This window comes from Pongo pygmaeus, chromosome 1 (assembly GCF_028885625.2).
Source record: "Pongo pygmaeus isolate AG05252 chromosome 1, NHGRI_mPonPyg2-v2.0_pri, whole genome shotgun sequence".
Taxonomy (NCBI): Eukaryota; Metazoa; Chordata; class Mammalia; order Primates; family Hominidae; genus Pongo; species Pongo pygmaeus.
This window is the reverse complement of record NC_072373.2, coordinates 135,203,536-135,225,480: the sequence shown is the minus strand read 5'-3', so window position 1 is coordinate 135,225,480 and position 21,945 is coordinate 135,203,536. Positions and strand designations below refer to the sequence as shown.

At 44.3% G+C, this 21,945-nt stretch overlaps 1 protein-coding gene across 11 annotated transcripts in view; it reads left to right on the top strand.

The window, feature by feature from the left end:
- The window catches only part of SLC44A3 (solute carrier family 44 member 3), a 74,578-nt gene extending 52,927 nt beyond the window's left edge, over window positions 1-21,651 (top strand). For 6 of the 11 annotated variants that reach the window (XM_054446688.2, XM_054446637.2, XM_054446627.2 and 3 more), the window contains exons 13-16: window positions 13,399-13,518; window positions 17,707-17,844; window positions 18,857-19,093; window positions 21,421-21,651. In XM_054446688.2, coding sequence (XP_054302663.1) covers window positions 13,399-13,518; window positions 17,707-17,844; window positions 18,857-19,093; window positions 21,421-21,525 — 600 coding nt within the window. In that variant the 3' untranslated portion in view covers window positions 21,526-21,651. The remainder of the gene's footprint in view (window positions 1-13,398; window positions 13,519-17,706; window positions 17,845-18,856; window positions 19,094-21,420) is intronic. The other 5 variants (XM_054446697.2, XM_054446642.2, XM_054446659.2 and 2 more) reach the window with 1 other exon arrangement.
- Window positions 21,652-21,945: the final 294 nt, after the last annotated feature.

Genomic DNA, 21,945 nt, shown 5'->3' with positions numbered 1-21,945 from the left:
CTTTCATAGCCCTTTTCTGCCTTGGGCTATTATGCAAGATAGCTGGGAGCCTGATGGATCTGTGCTGCATCCCCTTGAGGAGGGAACCAAGTGACCCCGATGCACCTTGATGCAGTGAGTAAAGCGTGCAGCCTACTTTCCTTTGTCATCCCTCTAGATAAGATCTAGTAAGTACATGTACAGATTATTGCCTCTTGCTATTTGATCAGAAATGCCAGCAGCTTCCTGTCTTCCTGACTGATGAATATACTAGTCTGAAAGATCCCAGATAATCTTGTGAAGGTCAAGGCAGAGAAAAACCTGCTGCTTCTGGGGAAATATACACCTGTCTCACCTTCTTACCTCATAGTGCCTCTCCTCAACCTGCTCTGCCTGCCAAGACTGTTTTTACTGAACATAATGTTGATCTCTGTCTTCTAAGCCTTTGCGGCAGACTCAACTTTGTAGTATCTCCAAACATTCTCTTCCCCCGCCCCTTTCCTTGCAGTTAGCTCTGTTTCAATGACTCTCTTTCTCGTAGTCCATCAATAGCTAAAGCACTCAATGACTTTTCCACATCAGGTTTGGTTGGTTCATCCCAAGCCAGTTGGCAGATCTCCAGTGACTCCTCCTTTCTCCTCTCCCAGAGCAGCATGTACATCTCAGAAAAAAAGTAAAAATATTGTGCAGTTTATCTCACTAGATTAGGAAAATGATGTAAAGTTTCTTAAGAAGAAACAGTTCTTTCAGAAGCTGGCATTGCCATAATAGGTAGTCTCATCACATAGCATCCAGACAGCCATTCTTTCAGTGACAGCGGTGGTTCTGAATCCTCCACCCCCGCTGACTGGTTTAGAGCTATTCTGGGCAGCCAGCTGATGGTGACAGCTCTGGAGAGATGCCTCGCGTGTACGTGCTTCAGAAAGAAGCTCACATGTGTGTCAATATGATAGTTTGCATTAAGGCCCATTTATAGACAATGGTAATCCCCACACCCAGCTGTTGCGTGGCAAATGCTGCTACCCTGGCTTTAGATAGAAAGGAATTAAGACACCTATTTGTCAGAGGCCCCAGGCTGTCTGGGAGAAAACAAACTGAATCCTCATGTTTCCCGGTGCATGGTTCAGAAGCTGCTAGGCATATGGCTGTGACTTAGTGTGGCTTTCCTGGGAGCAGCCTCTCTGGAGCCTAGCTCCCACCAGCTGTGGGCATGTTACAAGACTCAGAGCTCAGGAGGGCGAGGCCCAAAGCCCTTTTCTCCAAGTGGGCCTTAGTGCTCAATCCTTTGGGGTGAGGCCCAGTGAGCAGCCGCCATGTTCAATTGGACTCTGAAGTGCTTCCTGACATGAAATTTCAGTGCCTTCTCGGAGAGGCAAGTAATGTTCGTTGAATGAATTATCGCATGAGAAAGGGAGGGAAAGTTATATAAGGGCACTCAGGCAACTAGGAACTCCTGCGAGGCAATCGAGTGGTCAGTGCAAATGACTTCAACTTCCTCCTAAGTGTGCAGCTCCTGAAGACAAGAATACCAGCCACTCACTGGCACTTACTATATACCGGGTACTGTGCTACTTTATGTGTATCAACTACCTATAGCCTCACAAAGTAGCCTGTGTAGTATTTTTTGAACAGATGATAATACTTTGGTTCAGAGAGCTTAAGTAGTAACCTGACCTAGGTTAGACAGGAGGAAAGTAGCAGAGCTGACTCTTGAGGTTTTGAAGACCCGGTAAGTCATTTCCTCTTCCTTGTCCAAGTTCTGAATAATTGTGAGATGTAAGAGTCAAACAGATGAAGATTAAAAATATCACCTTGAATACGAAATCACCAGATTGGAAAATTACCACAGGAACAGCTGTAGGCAAGTCGGCTTGTTAATGTTTTACCCCTGAATCAGAATGACCAACCCACCCTTTACCAGGCCCAGCCAACAAGGTGAACCTCTCTATGGATCTGAGAAAGTATGTTCCTGGTGACAGGTGGATCCCAAAAGAGAGTGAGGAAGGGCCTGAGCCCGCCTGCACTCTGCTGCTCCCTCCAAATTTGCCCAGTCCCTTAAGTTCACCTCCTTCCCTGAAACAAATGAGAGGCATTAGCCTAAAGGAAGTCCCTGACCACAGAAACCCAAAGCCAGGGAAATCAAGACTAGCGCCACACTGGGATTTAAACCCAGGTTTTCACCAGTCTACTAGGGCACTCCTTCCACAGGGTAGGGACTCAGAAGCCCAGAACTTTAGAGATCATGAAACAGCCTCCCCTCATAATAGCGGAATCTGGGGTCCAGAGGGCTTGAATGCCTCAACCAGGTTACACAGTGGGCAGAGCTCATTCTGATTCCATTCCCTATCCTGCATCTTCTCTTCCTTGCCCTTCTGAGCCTCCTGGAGGACAGACAGGTGTGTCACTTTACACAGTATGTCTACATGAGCTGCCCTGGGGTACCTTTTGGCGGAACTCTATGTAAATCTCCCCCATCTCTTGGGCAATATGGAAGACAGGCCCATGCTCATGGAGGCAGAAGGGTGAGGAACATTTGCATCCTGGGAAGTTTGGGGTCTCGCCTTTTGTTAATGGTAGCAAGGGCAACTAGGACTGTTTCCAACAACACTAGTTGAAAAGGTCAGCTGATCCGAGGAGTTGCCATTTGTGTAAATCTGAGCCTTCTTTCATAAGTCTGAACTCCATGAAGCAAACCCTTTATGTTCTTTGTGCCTTCCTGTCATGACATGTTCTAGGTACACTGGAAATATGCTGAGAGAGACTGCCTAGGTTTTTAACTTTAAGAAATCCACCTTTGAATCAGCACATCCAGTTTCCTCATAAAGAAGGGAGCAGGTGACATGTGAAAACACTGTGTTCTGATGAGCAGTATTCGAATGTGGGGATCTGGCAGCTCAGACTAACTCCTCCTATGCCCTCCCACCCATATTATTGTGTGCAGTGGACACCACGCTGCCTGGGCTAGGCCGGGCTGGGCCGTCATCTGTGATCACAGCTAGGCAAGGGCTAGAGTGGGGAGGTGCCTCAGAGTGGAAAAGGGAACTTTCCAATCTAAGTTGTTAACATTACTCCCAGTGCTCAAGAAATGGGAAGAGGATAGATTAGCTTCAACGTTTCCCAAATTCACTTAGTGTGGAAAATGAAAAGAAACCATTAAGTAGCTCCTACCCCAAATGTCCTCTTCCCTTAGGATGGAGAGCAGGATTCTTTGGGGCATTGCTCTTTGTCTGGAACAGTTGTTGTCCAACGGGTCTGACTGCCCACCTTGAAGTCCGCACTCTTCTAAGCAAGGCAGTGACTGTGGGCACGTTCCTTGGCTGTCATTCTTATGTCATTGAGACTTGTTGAGAGAAGGAAGTGATGATTGGCCAGAGACTAGAGAATGCATTCATAAAAACAAAAAAGCATATGAAAGGAGACGTGAGTCACTGTGGCTGAAGGAATACATGCCACTTTGATTTAGCAGTCACTAAGTCATGTCCTGCTACAAGCAGGACTCCCATGACACCCCAGGCCACCACCACCTGAGTCTCATCTTTGAATGACTTCCACATGCTATGAAGAGCAGCCGCAGATTCAGATGTGCAGATGATACTGTATCATGTCTCTCAACCTGATTTCTAACTTTGAGCTCTCATTCCACTGGACGGGTGGAAAACTTAATCTGTTATTCTTGAGCTATCCCTCCTTGGAGTTATATGAGGTTTCAGGTGTCCCCAGACATTAGCAGATATAGGTTACCCTTGAGACATCATCTTCCCATCTTTATGGCTACTCAGGCCCTGCTTGGGAAGTAGGAATCTTTCACCTATGGTCACCTATGGTCCTATCTGCCTTGATATGCTAGCACTAGGTGACCACCTGTCCTGGTCACCTAGAATCCCCGTGTCTCTGGTACCCCCTCACTCCCAGGCAAACCAGGACCCTGGGAGTGGTCATAGAAGAGCCTTGCCACTTCTCCAAGCTGTGTTTAAAGAAAAGGTGGGGGGCAGACCTGGACCTTCAGTCAGGACACATAGACCTTTGTTTCCTCCTCCCCCAGCCCAGGAGAGTGTCATTTTCTAATGTGGGGCTGGAGGAAACCTGCACACTCGCCTGCTGCTCCAAGGTGTTTGGTCTGTATTGGGAAACCTCTTTCTTCACCTTTTCCCCTGGTAGGTAAGGGCTTAAAGAGCCTAAATTTTGGAAAACAAAAGCCAGCGAGAATTGAAGACTGGATGTCTTCGTGCCTCCACTCCCCACCTGGCCCCCTGACCTTAACTGGGGGAATGAGCACAAAGCCCGAGTCCTGGTTGAATGGGGAATGTGGAGAGAAGATAAAGGAGAAAATACACAAGAAGGAAAAACAGAAGCAAAGAGCGCAAAGTCAACCATCATACATGTCTTAGGGATGGCTGGACATTCCTCCTTCCATTGAGAGTCCCATCTCTACAGACATTTGAGAAACAAGTTTATGAAAAGTAGAAGAGGAAGTGGCTAAGAGAATTTTGCTTCAAATAGCTTTCTTATCTAGGTGGGGCGAAAAAGTTCCCAAAAGTTTTGGCAAGTGGATCCAGGCTTTGACAGTGTTTCAAGTGGTTTCCTCTTCTCTGTCTCTTGCCTTCTACAGAATGCCTCAGTTGGCATGGGTGGGGTAGAGAGAGCATTTGCTAGACTTGCATTCATCCCAGGAACAAGACAGCTGAGGTTGAATGACTTCATCAGGATGTACCCAAGTGGGGGTGGAGAGGGGTGCTCTGGGTGTGTTTGCCATGCCCACGTCTCGCTTCCATCAAAGCAACAACAGAGAAACTTGGTTGGGGCCCAAAGAATGCGAGGCTCCTGACCTCGCTTAGTGCCCTGTCCCCAGTCCCCAGCCTGGAGCTTGGCCAAAGCGGACCTTCCATGTGTGTCCATGGATTGAAGAATGAATATGAGGACCCCACGGCCTCAGTATCAGCCCTGGGTTCATGCTGCCTTCACACAGCTTTTTAACATATACCAAAAGGAGCAGGGAGGCAATAAAGGAAAAATAAATACTAACTCAAAGGAGCTGCCCTTTCTTGTTGGACCTGCTCTAACCACACTTAGAACTGACTGCAAGGGAAACTACTTTCTGAGCAGAAGATCCAGTGGAGAGAGGAAGCTAAAATGGGAGGGACAGATAGTCTTTGAGGTTCAGAAAGAAAATATCTGTCACGCTACAAAGCCACGGTAATGAAAATGGTGTGGTACTGGCATAAACATAGACACACGGTGCTACATAGATCTATAGACCACGCGAACAGAATAGGAAGCACAGAAATAATGCCTTGCATATGTGGCCAAATGATTTTTGGCAAAGATGCCAAGACCACACAATGGGGAAAGGACAGTCTCTTCAACAAATGATCTTGGGAAAACCGGATATCCACAAGCAAAAGAATGAAGTGGGACCCTTACCTTATATAGGAAAATTAAAATGAACTAAAGACCTAAAAGACCTAAAACTACAAAACTCTTAGAATAAAATACAGGAGAAAAGTGTCAGAACATTGGATTTGGCAGTGATTGCTTGGATATGACACCAAAAGCACAGGCAACACAATAAAAGTAGACAAATGGGACCACATCAAACTTAAAAACTTCTACACATCCAAGAAAATAGAGTGAAAATCATCCCATAGAATGGGAGAAAATAACTGTAAATTATATATGCTTAGAAGTTACTGTCCAGAATACATAAGGAACTTCTACAATTTAACAACAACAACAAAAAAAACCCCAATTTTAAAATGGGCAAAGGACGGCCAGGCGCAGTGGCTCACACCTGTAATCCCAGCACTTTGGGAGGCTGAAGCGGGCAGATCATGAGGTCAGGAGTTTGAGACCAGCCTGACCAACCTGGTGAAACCCCATCTCTACTAAAAGTACAAAAATTAGCCAGGCGTGGTGGTGCATGCCTGTAATCCCAGCTACTTGGGAGGATGAGGCAGGAGAATCGCTTGAACCTGGGAGGCAGAGGTTGCGGTGAGCCGGGATCATGCCACTGCACTCCAGCCTGGGCGACAGAGTGAGACTCTGTCTCAAAAAAAGAAAAACAAAAAAAAGACTGGGCGCAGTGGTTCACGCCTGTAATCTCAGCACTTTGGGAGGCAGAGGCGGGCAGATCACGAGGTCAGGAGATCAAGACCATCCTGGCTAACACGGTGAAACCCCGTCTCTACTAAAAATACAAAAAATTAGTCGGGTGTGGTGGCAGGTGCCTGTAGTCCCAGCTACTTGGGAGGCTGAGGCAGGAAAATGGTGTGAACCTGGGAGGCGGAGCTTGCAGTGAGTCGAGACTGTGCCACTGCACTCTAGCCTGGGCAACAGTGCGAGATTCTGTCTCAAAAAAAAAAAAGAGAAAAAAGGGCAAAGGACTGGAAGAGACATTTCTTTAGAGAAGCTATACAAATAGCCAATATGAAAAGACACTCAACATCACTAATCATTAGGAAAATGTAAATCAAAACTGCGATATATCACCTCACACCTATCAGGATGACCACTATCAAAAGAACAGAAAGTAAGTGTTGGTGAGGATGTGGAAAAGTTGGAACCCTGTGCACTGTTGGTGGAAATGTAAAATGTTGTAACTGTTATGGAAAACAGTATGGAGTTTCCTCAAAAAATTAAAAACGGATATATGATACTATATGATCCAACAGTTCTGTTCCTGAGTGTATAGTCAAAAGAATTCAAAGCAGGTTCTCAGAGTTATTGGCACACCCATGTTCATCACAGCATACTCTGAATGGCCAAGAGGTGGAAGCAGCCCAAGGGCCCTCAGCAGATGAATGGATAAAGAAAATGTGATATAGCCATACAGTAGAATATTATGTATCCAAGTATATTTCTTCTTTTCCTTAAAAAAGAAAGAAATCCTGTCATATGCTACAACATAGATGAACCCCAAGGACATTATGCTAAAGTAAATAAGCCAGTCACAAAAGGACAAATACTGTATGATTCCATTCACTATTTCCAATCATCCATACAGTATGATTTCTTTCTCAACCTCAATACTGATTCCATTCATACAGTATTTGTCTACTTTTATTGTATTTGTCAAATACGGTATTTTGACTACTTCAGATACTTTAAATGCTGAATGTAGTAGTCAAAATACTGTATTTGACAAATACAGTAAAAGTAGACACTGTATGAATAAAATCATGCAGTATTTGAAGTATCTAAAGTAGTAAAAAATCATGGAAACAATGTAAAAAGGGCGCTGGGGGCTAGGGAGAGGGCTATACCTACTAGTGTTTAGTGGGTATAGAGTTTCAGTGTTGCAAGGTGAGAAAGTTCTAGAGATCTGTTGCACAACAATGTGAATATACTTAACACTACTGAACTCTACAGTTAAAAATGGCTAAGATGGTAAATGAATGTTCTACATTTTTTTTTAACGACAAAAAAAAAAAAAAAAAAAGCTGGTGTGGTGGCATGCACCTGTAGTCACAGCTACTCGGTAGGCCAAGGCGAGAGAATTGCTGGAGCACAGGAATTCAAGGCCAGCCTGGGCAAGGTCGCAAGACCCTGTCTCAAGAGAAAGAAAATATATGTTACTACAGTGAATGTCTCTGAAGCAAATGCCTTTAAATTATAAACATTTTTCACTGCAAGGTGGACCAAACTATGTTTAACGATAGTTATTCCCAGCAGCCAGTGACTTTGGATTTCTGGCCAGGCTGTCTGTCACCAGGCCTTCCCCAAGCAGCCTGGCAGGGCAGCTCTAGCTTCCCCACCCCTAGGCTCACCAACAGTGTGCTTGTGGAGGGGCATGCACCTGACTTGAAATTATCTCCCCAAAACATGCAACACATGAAAAACATGAATGTTCCAGTTTCTGCTCTCCATCTCTCTCCCGCCATTTCCTCAGTTCTGGGCTTCAAATCAGAGAAGGTTGACATTCTCTTAAGAACCAATCGGCCAGGCGCGGTGGCTGATGCCTGTAATCCCAGCACTTTGGGAGGCCGAGGCGGGCAGATCACGAGGTCAGGTGATCAAGACCATCCTGGCTAACACGGTGAAACCCCGTCTCTACTAAGAATACAAAAAATTAGCCGGGCGTGGTGGCGGGTGCCTGTAGTCCCAGCTACTCAGGAGGCTGAGGCAGGAGAATGGCGTGAACCTGGGAGGCAAAGCTTGCAGTGAGCTGAGATCATGCCACTGCACTGCAGTCTGGGCAACAGAGCAAGACTCCGTCTCAAAAAAAAAAAAAGAACCAATCTTCTGCCAGGCGCGTTGGCTCACACCTGCCTGTAATCCCAGCACTTTGGGAAGCTGAGGCGGGTGGATCACAAGGTCAAGAGATCGAGACCATCCTGGCCAACATGGTGAAACCCTGTCTCTACTAAAAATACAAAAAAAAAAAAAAAATTAACTGGACATGGTGGCACGTGCCTGTAGTCCCAGCTACTCAGGAGGCTGAGGCAGAAGAATCACTTGAACCCAGGAGGCGGAGGTTGCCGTGAGCCAAGATCGCAGCACTACATTCTAGCCTGGGTGAGAGAGCAAGACTCCATCTAAAAAAAAAAAAAAACCAACCTTCTAAAGTCTGTAAGTCCCATAGACATCCACTGAGTTGGCCCAGTATGCCAGGCACCATGGTAAACATTTGGCATACACAGTCTCAGTTTATCTTCTCTAGGACTCTGTGTATTAGGTAGGTATTATCCCCATTGTACAAATGAGGAAACTGAGCCCCAGAGGATGAAGAGCATGTCCAGGGTGACAGCACTACTATGTGGTCATCCTCGTGGCTCCAAAAGCTGTGGCCCACTGGCTTTGCTGTGCTGCCTGGAGTTCCTTGCCAAGGATAAGGGTAAGGAGGAGGAAACCAGGGAGTGGCGCTCACTAATCGGGACAAGCCCATCTATGTCATCTTCCTTCTGAGGAAGCTTGAAGTCAGTAACAGCCCAGGCATTCCCCGTCCTCCGTGTTTCCCATGTCACAGGTCCACTGTTTAATTTTGCCTTCCAGAAAACCAGGCCTTGCTTCTGATTTGCTCCTTTCCACCACTGATTATGCACAGGTCAAATGGGATTAAAGGATGTAACAGCACTCCAACTGGGAAAGAGCTTGGGGGATGAAGGTGACACTTTGACACGGTCCTCTGACTTGGACCTGCCTCTTCATTAGGAATCATCGTTCTGGTGGGCTTTCCCTGGCGAGTGCAGAGCTTTGCTGGCAGATCAATGAAGGATCAAGTCCAGCAAGATGCCGTTGCCTAATGTGGCCTTTTCTGAATTTGTGGGAGGACAAGGCTTATCTAAAACAAAGAGCACTGGCTGTGAGCACCTGATTCCTGTTCCATCTTTGTCACTTCCTCTACCTGGCCACAGCCTGTCGAGATTGCCAATTCCTCATTGGTGAAATGAGAGCATTTTTCTAGGTGATATCTAGGATGCCTTTTAATCCAAACATTCTGCTGAAAGAACAAAGGGATCAATCAATTGAATTTGGGTTTCATATGAAGAAATATTATTCAGAAGACATTATTGGTTTGCCAGAGCATCTTTCTTTATCTGTTCAACAAATATTAGCCCCACAGAGAGGCCAGGGGTCAGAAGGCATTTCAGCAGAGAGAACCGCAGCTGTGAGTGGAGGAACTTCAAGGGCCTTCCAGGATGGTGTGAATGCAGTGGCCCACAGCAGGTGTGTGAAGGGGCAGGCACGGTGGCAGTGCTGGATACACCTCATTAAGAAACGAAGACTAGTCTGGGTGCGGTGACTCATGCCTATAATGCCAGCACTTTGGGAGGTCAAGTTAGGCAGACAGCTTGAGCTCAGGAATTCGAGACCAGCCTGGGTGATATGGCATGAACCCATCTGTATAAAAAACTACACAAAATTTGCCAGGTATGGTGGCATATGCCTGTATTTCCAGCTACTTGGGAGGCTGAAGTGGGAGAATCACCTGAGCCTGGGAGGAGGTTGAGGCTGTAGTGAGCCATGATTGAGCCACTATACTCCAGCCTGGGTGTCAGAGTGAGACCCTGTTTCAAACAAAGCAAACAAACAAAGACAACTTAGATGTAGAGACTTTCATCATCAAAGAGGCTATAAATGTTCAAAACCCTGACAAAGTCAGAATAATGAAACTCACTAAAATCAGGATGCAGGAGACGGCGTGAGAGGACTCAACTTTCTCATCTACACTGCCTAAACTTAAAACCCTATGTTAAAAAAACAATAAGTACTCTAACTTCCTAATGTTTCAGAAAACTTTTTTAAAACCTATGTCTTGTGCGTGAAGGTGCAATTTGTCTGAAATTTGGGTATCCCTTCAGTGTCAGTTTAGTTTCATTTTCTTTTGTTGAAGTCAAATGAACATTTGTCCTTTTATTTAAAATACCACGGAGAGTGTGAGTTCATTATTATAGCGCATGCTCAGTGTATCCAGCCTGCCTTTCTTCCTCTGTGTATATTCACAGAGGGGTGCTGGGGTGAGGGCCAAGCAATGTTAGCAGTGGTTATTTCTAAGGGGTGGGATCACAGTGACTTTCTTGCTTCTTTGTCTCTGTGGTGTTTGATTTTTTTTTTATGATAAACATGGAAATAATAAAGCCATTCTAAAAGTTAAGCAAAAAGAAAAGTTTCAAAAGAGCAAACAAAACAGCACGACCCTGTTCGTGGCTTCATAGGCGGCTCTCATATTCGTCCTTCCTTCTTCCACCCCACCTCCCACCTGGCGGCAGCCCCAGGGGACTGGCTGGTTTCCCTCCTCACCATCTCGTTGGATGTTTGTTTGCATCCTGGTGGCCGGTGCATTCCTGAAGGGATCTGAACGGTGAATGCAGGGCCCTGGAAGGCCCAGAGGCTGTGCACTGCCTCACTCCACATGTGTTTGTGATAAAAACAGGGCTCAAGATGAAACTGGTCTGGGACGGTTCCTGCCAGTTTCACTGTAGGTCCAAGGAAGGCCCCTGGATGTATGGAGATGTATCTGGACTCGGATTTCACTGTATTTTTTTTCAGTTCTGAGGAAAGTATGAATGCTAGTGTTATTTATTCACTGTTCAGTTTCTCAAGTTTGTTTTAGTAGTTCTTGCTTTGAGAATAAATATCGGAACTCTGTGAGGAAGGCGTTCCAGAAATAAAGCTGGCTATTCATGGCATGGTTTTTGGCAAATACCTTCCCTCCACTATGGAGGGAAACTCTTTACCTTTTTGAAGAGTCGGCAGAAACCCAGGTTCACCGTTCTGCCACCAAAAGAAGAAAGCAGTTCAGTTCAGTGAGAGGACAGACTCAGTATGATGGACAAAAGGCTGAGCTGTGCTGGCTAAGTGTTTGATTTCAGGAGTAAAAAAACGCTCTTTCTATGTTAAAGCTGCAATTAACATTCTTGGATAGCTCTCACAGTAACTTAAAGAGGTAATCTAGATTTTTTCTTACCTAAAAAGACATTTAAATCTCATTTTCTTCAATAATTAGAATTTTCTATAAAATGAGAATAATACCGGCCAGGCGCAGTGGCTCACGCCTATAATCCCAACACTTTGGGAGCCCGAGGCAGGCAAATCACATGAGGTCAGGAGTTTGAGACCAGTCTGGCCAACATGGTGAAACCCTGTCTCTACTAAAAATACAAAAATTAGCCAGGCATGGTGGGCGCCTGTTGTCCCAATTACTCAGGAGGCTGAGGCAGGAGAATCAATTGAACACAGGAATACAATCGCGCCATTGCACTTCAGCCTGGGCGACAGAGTGAGACTCCCTCTCAAAAAAAAAAAAAAAAAAAAAAAGAGGCGACAGGGAATAATACCACCCATGGTGATTATTTCACTGAGTTGTGGTGAAAACAGATGAGATCTAATGAGATGATCTGAGGGTGACTGGCCACGAAGCACAAACATAAAGCATCATGGAACATTGGAGTTGGTCGATGTCTTTTCCAAGCAGTAAAGCAAGGGCCCTTGAGAAGTGATGTGATTTGGTGGAAGCCGTTCCGCAAGTCTTTGGAGGCAACATGACTGGAATCCAGCCTCTTTCCACTAAGCCATCCTGCCACATCCTCAGCTGTTTTCAATGGTGCATCTCATGAGAACACCACTTTGTTATTTTGAACTTTCCAGGAGAAAAAGCACAAAGTACAGCTCAAAGTAAAGTTTTCCAGCAGAAGGGCCTGAACGAGTTAGAGGTCCACTTCATGGAAGATGGACACAACATCTATGACACGCGTGGGACCAGGTGCACACTACTTTACCTCTCTGTGCTTTAGTTTCCTTAACTACCTCATCGGGTTGGAGTTAAGAGGACTAAATGAGTGAATGTGTTCGGGGAGAGGTAGCATAGAGCCTGGCACATAGTACATGCAAGATTAATGCCATTGTTATTTATTATTAGCATTGTTATTTATTTACACACAGAAGTTTCACACCTGCCTACTGACTGGAAAAGAAAAAGCCCACAGATGGAAATTAGAAAGTTGTAGCTACCATTAGGTCTGTGCCAAGGCATTTGGGATATATCACTAAGGCATCCACCGAGGTGGGGGTGGAGGGGAGCCAGAGTGCCTGGAGGAGTTACTATTCCTAATACTCCTATTTTCTCCCGAGAAGAACTCACAGTCTTTGGGCCTAGCCCCTGGCTTATGACTGCTGGCAGGTCGGTGTGCTCAATGGCCACATGGCCACACAGCATTTCCACCCAACTCCAGCAGAGCCCCGTAGGCATTGTGGAGGTGCTTGGGGAGTCTCCTAGGCTTGAATAGGAATGAGCCTTGGAAGGTGCAGAGCTTCGTGGCTCAGCAGAAGATGGTGATGAGGGAGATCTGACCTGAACTTCCCCAGGGCAGCCTGGGAGAGCTTCCAGAGGCATAGGCTGAAAATCATGAGTCCTCCTGAAACTTCCTTTCACTGCCCTTGCTCCACACTCTGCGTCAGCCCCACCCACTGAGGGCTGACCCCCGACTCTTCCAGACCTGTTTCCCATTTCTCCTCTGCTGGGGCCCCCCAGTAGCCTGCTGGTATGCTCACGTCTGTGGCTCACGTTGCTGGCTCCTGCTGCTGCCTCCTACCCTGCTGGAGACAGGCAACACTGGGGCCAGCTCACATGCCACTTCCATGAAGCCTTCCCTGATCCCTCCTGCTGCGCCCTCTCTTCCCCTCTCCCTCCAGCTTGTGGTTCTGCTCTTTATGGCCCTCACTTGTGCACTTGTGCTATGTATTTCATTGTTTTGAAGCCCTCACAGCCACACAGGCCATCCTCATTGTGTTCTTCCCCCAGTGCTGCTTAGCCACTCGGGGCAGTCCCAGGTGACCAGTCCATTAAAGTCTGAAAACTAATCCACCTGTACCTGGAGGGAGTCTTGAATCCCAAGCAAGGGAATGAGAATTGGGACATAATATTGAGATACTACCAATGCCAACTTGGGAATCCTTCCTCTTATCTATCTTGTGTGTTTATAGCTTCAATTTCAAGACAGAAATATCCACCCACCTGTTTGTGATGCTAAAGAAGTATGCACACTGAATTTTGGGAATAAATCAAAAGCCGAATGCCACTACCTCCTGCTTGCTTGTTTAAAGGTTAGCCTTTAGGATCTCTTAACTTCCACAACCAATAAAACGTGTTTCCTAACCCTTATTATGGTCAATCATTTCCACATATTGTTAGTCTGCAGATTACCATGGCGTGTTAATCCCGAGTTCTGTCATCCCAGGCAAATATAAATGCTCAGAACAAGGACTTACGATGAAAATGTTAGTGCAATCCATCTTCCAGCTGCCTGACAAGCAGCTTCTACACAGAATAAGTATAAATTAGCTAATGCTGAAGCTGCAGAAATGTTTAATCCGCATCCTCTGTCTTGAGTGATTCCTCCCTTCTCCCGCTATTCATTCAGATGTTAATTCTAGATCTCTCTGTTGCACTTGGGGTTGAATCTGGTAAAATGCTAGTGGTATGGTGCCTGCAGGAAGGCATATATAATTTCTCTATCAGAGTGGTTTTAATGCCCTCTTTCATTGGGCCTGATACATAAGAAAAGATAAATGCTTATGGGCCCCAAAACTCTTTGGAGTCAACACATGCATGAGAAATTATAATACCTTTTTAAATTTTAACCATTTTAGCCAAAGAGCGAAATCTGTTTTTACTGCTTATGAGAGACGGTGCTAAATTAAATACGAGGCAGTGATCTGCAGAAAAAGAAGTCCCCACAAAAACAGTGCTTCCCCATGGGAAGCAAGAAGCACTTTAGGAAGTTTAGAGCGGGGAAGTGATGGGGTGGTGGGCTGGAGACAGCCTGAATGAAGAGAGGAGGCAGAGAGAGGCTGAGCGGCAATGGTAGAGCTGCTGTAACAAAGTAAGACGATGCAGGGGGCTGGCATGTGGTCTAAAAAGCCCTTTCCTGGATCCCTGTGGGTGGGAGGGATTAAAGCCTATAGGTAAAGCAACCACAGGCCCCTGCCACACCTCCTCAGGTGCTTAAAGAGTTGCCTCTGTGTTCCCAGTTGTAAATGAGATCATCTTTGGTGATGTCTGGATGATAATAACCACTCTTTATTACACATTTTCTGTGTGCTTTACAGGGAGTATGTTCTTTAATCCTCCCAACATCCCTTTGCGGTAGGTGCTGTAAGTCATTTGATAGATGAGGAAATTGAGGTCTTAGAGAGGTTAGATCATTTGCCCAAGACCAACAGCTAGTCAGTGGTAGAACTGGGATTTGAGCACAGAGACAGTCTGGCTACAGAGCCTGTGCTTACCGTAACCACCATGCTTTTAAATAGCAATTTTTCCTAATGAAAATTGATAGTGTAATGTCCAGAAGGTTAGAATTAAAAAAATAAAAATAAAACGGTCTCTGTCTCATGGATTCACCAGGGGACCTGGGGGAAATGCCCTTGGTCTTGGTTTCCAGTCTATAAAAGAACAATTATGCCATTCTTCACCCACCCATTCTACAGATGTGCTTTGAGGATGAATGAATAGATTGGTCATCAGGGCTTTGAAAACCCAAGATGATTGAAGATGCCTAGTTAAATAATATGAGTAAATGAGTTTCCACATCCCTGCACAAGACTCAGGCCCCCAAACTGGAGCAGCTTTCCAGCAACAGCTGGTTTGAGATTTTCAAAGCAAATTTCACGCACATTCTGTGTAAGTCCAAAACCAAAAGTTCCTTGAGGAACTTTTTTTTTTTGCAGGAAATTCATCTGACATCTGACTGAAAATCTCTAAGGCAAGCATGGTGCCCTATCAGGGATATGGTTTCCAGCCTTTTGTCTTTTTTTTTTTTTTTTTTTGAGACGGAGTCTCGATCTGTCACCTAGGCTGGAGTGCAGTGGTACGATCTCGGCTCACTGCAACCTCTGCTTCCTGGGTTCAAGCGTTTCTCCTGCCTCAGCCTTCCCAGTAGCTGGGATCATAGGCATGTGCATGTGCCACCACGACTGGCTATATATATATATATATATACACACATACACACACACACACACACACATACATATATACGTATACATATATATATGTATATATGTATGTGTGTATATATATATATATACACACACACACACATATATAGTATTTTTAGTAAAGACAGGGTTTCACCATGTTGGTCAGGCTGGTCTTGAACTCCTGACCTTGTGATGTGCTCCCACTCCTGGCCTCCCAAAGTGCTGGGATTACAGGCATGAGCCACCGTGCCTGGCCCAGCCTTTTGTCTTTAAGAACCAAACATTCTTCTCTTGCTGGCCTTGAGGAGGGAGTTTGGTAAATTGGGTCAGTTAATCCTGCTCCCTTAACCCTGTGCTTGTCACTGGGCTCCATCTCTTCCACTTACTCTATACCCGCACCATGGGAGGCTGATTACTGCAGTACACTCCACACTGATTTCCTTACGATGTGTTTGAAGGGGTGTACAAAAGGGTTAATTTGTATATCATGAAATAAAAAACTTTCATCCTTTACGCAAACCAAAAGGAATGACAACAACCCAAGCAGGTAGTATTCTCATGTATCTTCCCAGGAAAGTTATAAATTCTTGTTGTAATCTGCAATGCAAGTAGCATTTTTAAAGATTTCAAGAGACATAAATGGTCTTGAAATGTAGTCATAAGGGGAAGGTATTTTGGAAAAAATGACCTGAGAAATCGTCTCATGTGACATAATCACACACACACACACACACACATTTGTAGTCTTTGATATAGTAATCTTGTTTCTGAGAATTTATGCTTAAGAAATTATCTAAAATCAGGAAATCAAGAGTTCATTGCATAGTTGTTTATAACAGCAAAACATTTGAAACAGTCAACATGTCCCAGCTACACACATGCACGTACACATGCACATATGTACATCCCAGAATATGCGTTAAAAATTAAAATTATAAAAGCCATATAGTAACATAAAAATGCTTATTATACAAAGAAAAAAGCCAGATATATAATCATGACACCATACCAGTTACACTGTATATTTTTTATTTCTAGCTTTTTTTTTTTTTTTTTTTTTGGAGATGGAGTTTCGCTCTTCTTGCCCAGGCTGGAGTGCAATGGCATGATCTTGGCTCACCGCAAACTCCACCTCCCAGGTTCAAGCAATTCTCCTGCCTCAGCCTCCCGAGTAGCTGGGATTATAGGCATGCACCACCATGCCTGGCTAATTTTGTATTTTTAGTAGAGACGGGATTACTCCATGTTGCTCAGGCTGGTCTTGAACTCCTGACCTCAGGTCATCCTCCCGCCTCGGCCTCCTAAAGTGTTGGGATTACAGGCATGAGCCACCGTGCCTGGCCTATTTCTAGAATTTCTATTCAGTTTGTTTTCTACTCTGCCTCTTCATTTTTCATACTGTTCTGTTTATTCCTTATGGTCACTGTTTCTTTCACTATTTTCTTAGTACCTTAAACATACCTCCCTACTTTTTTTCCAGGTTGTTCTCAGGGTAGATTCTGTTTGTTGTGATATTCATTTCCATGGGTCCTATGTAAAATTTTCCTGTGAGCTCCTCGTCTTCTCCAAGTTTGTTATCTGTAGGACTCCTCTATTCCCTGGCCTGGGAGGTGGCGATGTTGCTTTGCCTTTGCAAAACCCTAGTAATTTTAACAGTCCCAGGCACATAGTGCATTTCTGTACCACCTTCCTGGAATGGCTGACTGAGGCTGAATTGAGTAAATCCTGAATTTGTTGAAGGAGCTCACTTCCCTAGCAAGGGCCTAATTGCATGCCTGTTGCACCTTTGGGTTTGGCTCTCACAAACCATTAGATCCTGCTTGCTTTCTGGTACCTAAACTTCCTTTCCTGCCCTCAAACTCTGTTGTGTGTTAAAAAATAACTTATTGCCAGGTGTGGTGGCTCTCGCCTGTAATCCCAGCTACTCAGGAGGCCGAGGTACAAGAATCGCTTGAGCCCAGGAGGCAGAGGTTGCAGTGAGCCAAGATGGCACCACTGCACTCCAGCCTCGTCAACAGTGAGACTGTCTCAAAACAGGCAAATAAAAATGATGCTTTACCCATCATTTCCACATGTTTGTAGTGGGACATTCATATTAACCATAAGTACCTATTTATCTTTTCTATTTGCTGCAACTATATGAAAATATATATGGATATAATCAGACTGGAAAGGACTTTGAAAGTGGTATTTGTTATGGGTAGAGAGAGTAGGTTTATTGTAACTCTAGTTTGCAAACACTCTGTATTAATATATTGCCTTAAAAACAATTGTTATAAGAATTATCTTTTAAACAATTCTCTTCTGTTTCAGAATGCATATACTACGACTGCTATTAATGGGACAGATTTCTGTACATCAGCAAAAGATGCATTCAAAATCTTGTCCAAGAACTCAAGTCACTTTACATCTATTAACTGCTTTGGAGACTTCATAATTTTTCTAGGAAAGGTGAGATATCTTGACTAAATAAAGGAGGCTGGGATTCTGAAAATTAAGCCATACAACAATTGGTTTGAAAGGGAAATATATTTCTTGAGTACTTACTCTATAGTGGGTGCTGTGCTTCATTATCTCATTTAATCCTCAATCCCATGAGGTATCCCTATTTTGCAGAAGAGAAAATGAAGGTTTAATAACCTTTCCAGGGTACTACAATAGGTAGAGCCAGAATTTTAATCCTAGTCTTACTCTCTTACCTGTGATCAGTTCTACCATTCTGATTCCCTCTTTTTCAGGTCTAAAATGAAAACGCTACTAATCTCAGGAAATGAACGTTTGTGGGTTTCTCATTAAGAATATATGGAAAGAGTATTGAAACCTGGACTGGGCACGGTGGCTCACACGTGTAATCCCAGTATTTTGGGATACCGAGGCAGGCAGATCACTTGAGGTCAGGAGTTTCAGATCAGCCTGGCCAACATGGGAAAACCCTGTCTCTACTAAAAATACAAAAATTAGCCGGGTGTGGTGGCGGGCGCCTGTAATCCCAGCTACTCAGGAGGCTGAGGCAGGAGAATCACTTGAACCTGGGAGGCGGAGGTTGCAGGGAGCCGAGATCACACCACTGTACTCCAGCCTGGGAAACAGAACGAAACTCTGTCTCAAAAGAAAGAGGGATGGTTTCTAAAAAAGTTTTAAAGTGAATAGGCTTATTTTGGTGTTAAATGAAAAAGCAGAATAAAAAGTTTGTGAGATATTATTACCTTTATATAAATACAAAAGCTAGGCACAGATAAAATTACATATAACCTTCCTACTCACCATTAACTGGGTTTCCTTTTGATACAGCTTTTCATTTTTTCCTCTATTTCATTCTGCCAAAATTTCTGACAAGCATTCTTTACAATAGTGCACACACACGTTGCACACAGGAACGTATATTAAACCATTAGTTGTAACTGACAAAAACATCTAAGCAACTGATTCATAAAGATTTTCAACAAACTCTTCTTTTGCACAGGTGTTAGTGGTGTGTTTCACTGTTTTTGGAGGACTCATGGCTTTTAACTACAATCGGGCATTCCAGGTGTGGGCAGTCCCTCTGTTATTGGTAGCTTTTTTTGCCTACTTAGTAGCCCATAGTTTTTTATCTGTGTTTGAAACCGTGCTGGATGCACTTTTCCTGTGTTTTGCTGTTGATCTGGAAACAAATGATGGATCGTCAGAAAAGCCCTACTTTATGGACCAAGAATTTCTGGTAAGCAAACATTTCATTTCCAATTGCAATCTCCATGTTTGCAATCTCGAAAGTTTTGTAAAGCTGCACACACAAAAGAGGCTCATACCCAGCGTCTCTCTTCTAGAGGGCTCTGAGACTTCTACCACCCCAGGGCCTGAAAGTGGGATTTGGGCTGAACTCTCCAAGGCTGAACCCACCTCCCTTTCTGAGAACCTTCTCCCTGGAGAAGTGAAGCTGAACAAGAATGCTGATCAGATGGATTCCTAAGTAGCAGCAGCACTTCTTACCCTGGGCAGAAGGTGTCCTGAACACAGTAGTTCAGGTCCCTTTGGTGCTTATGGCATGATCTGGCCTTTTGGGTGGTCTAGAAGTTTAACAGTTGATCTTTTTCTAAAGCATTTTTGCATCTCCAAGCATGATGTTCATACCCACTATATTAGACAGAGCACAGTTGTGTGCTCTTCTGTGCCGGTATTGACAGATCTGCAATTCTCAGGCCCTTTATTAGCCCAGGCACACCAGTGTGAGAAAAGCCACACCCTCAGGGGAGCGCCCATACTGCTTATATCTGGAAATAGCAGGCAGCTGTTTGCAACAGCCTTTGCAACACAGTTGTCGCTTATTAGCCTTATCCTGGGTAGACAGGGATATTTTAACAGCTGAATGATGTCTCATCTCTTTTCCTTGTCTGAGTTATATGATATTTTCATACTTTTCTTTCATTCTGTTGCCATAAAAATTAGGTGTTAAAGCCCTTTTAGCTTTAAACAGAGCATTTAATGCACTCTTTAGTTCAGCAGGCACTCAATTTTTTAACAACGACTTCTACAGTTTATAATTAATGTATCCTCATCCTTCTCCATATAAAACAAACTACAAATTTTACTTTTTTTTTTTTTTTTTTGAGACAGAGTTTTGCTCTTGTTGCCCAGGCTTGAGTGCAATGGCGCAATCTCGGCTCACTGCAACCTCCATCTCCTAGGTTCAAGCGATTCTCCTGCCTCAGCCTCCCAAGTAGCTGGGATTACAGGCGTGCACCACCATGCCTAATTTTGTATTTTTAGAAGAGACGGGGTTTCACCATGTTGGTCAGGCTGGTTTTGAACTCCTGACCTCAGGTAATCCATCTGCCTCGGCCTCCCAAAGTGCTGGGATTACAGTTGTGAGACACCGCACTCAGCCAAAATACACTTTTTACTTTTTACTTGTTTATTGACTTATTTGTATTTACTCTAAGGAAAGTGCTTATGATGGTGGTATGTAGCTAGCCAGGTCTCCATCCCCTGATTTACTTTTCCAGTTAAAAATCCACTCTGAAGTCCGGGCACTGTGGCTCACGCCTGCAATCCCAGCACTTTGGGAAGCCGAGGCAGGTGGATCACATGAGGTCAGGAATTCGAGACCAGCCTGGCCAACATGGTGAAACCCTATCTCTACTAAAAATACAAAAATTAGCCAGGCGCAGTGGCAGGCGCCTGTAATCTCAGCTGCTTGGGAGGCTGAGACAGGAGAATCGCTTGAACCCGGGAGGTGGAGGTTGCAGTGAGCTGAGATGGCGCCACTGCACTCCAGCCTGGATGACGGAGGGTGACTCCGTCTCCACGCCCACCAAAAAAAAAAAAAAAAAATCCACCTTGAAATTTACCCCTTAAAATAGTTGTTTCAACAGAAGAAGCTTTCTTAAGGATCCAGTTATCTGAAATTTAAGGCCAAGAACTTGCAAATGGCTATCACTGGGACTCAGAAATTGATATTCCAGAATATGGCACTTTGACATGCTGAACTGAAGAAGCCTCAAGGTCTCTCTGACCTTCTCCCAAAGCACAAGATGAAGCTGTCATCTGAATAAAATCCCCTTATCTGCCTAAAGTCCAGACCCACTAAAGAAAAAAACCACCTCTGGCCCCTTCCCTGAGTTTTCCATTAACTGGACTTATATAGCTTTAGAAACAAAGACTAAATTCGGTCAACACACCTGGACAGACTTTTGTCACAAACCACTGTCTGCCCTACGGGCCCAACAGACTTTGTTCCCGGCCATTAAGTGTTCTTCAAGCTCATTAAACTCCCCTAAAAGTAATTTACCACCCCCATAAAATCATCCACACTTCCCCATCTCCCTTTCCCAAAAACAGAACTATCTATACCCCATTTAGACGATCACTGTGATTCTCCCGTGCTTTCTAATTTATATGCCATTTCTCCTGTTAATCTGCCTTTTGTAAGTTAATTCTTCAGCAAACCGTCAGAGGGCAAAGGAGAAGTTTTCCCTTGGCCCCTACGGCCCCTCATTATCAACAGTACAGACACATAATACTATTCTAACTTGTTCTTTTGTTTTTCAGAGTTTCGTAAAAAGGAGCAACAAATTAAACAATACAAGGGCACAGCAAGACAAGCACTCATTAAGGAATGAGGAAGGAACAGAACTCCAGGCCATTGTGAGATAGATACCCATTTAGGTATTTGTACCTGGAAAACATTTCCTTCTAAGAGCCATTTACAGGATAGAAACCACTAGAGAAAAGTTAGTGGAATTTTTTTTTTAAAGACCTAATAAACCCTATTTTTCCTCATTGTCTTTGTCATTATTGTTGGGCCAGGTAACAATACTGGAACTATATTAGTTTATTTTTTGTACAAATTAGGACAGAAAAACTCTTCTAAAACCATGTTGATATGCATCAACTTAAAAAGTACACTGTATAAGAACTGAGGTAAGTTTGTAAGTGCACAATAAATAAACCTTTTTAAGATAAGGATTTTGTTAGCAGAAATCTCTGGAATTTTTTTTTTTTAAAGGGACAGCATCTCACTATGTTCCCGAGGTTGGAGTACAGTGGTTATGCACAGGTGCCATCATAGCTCAC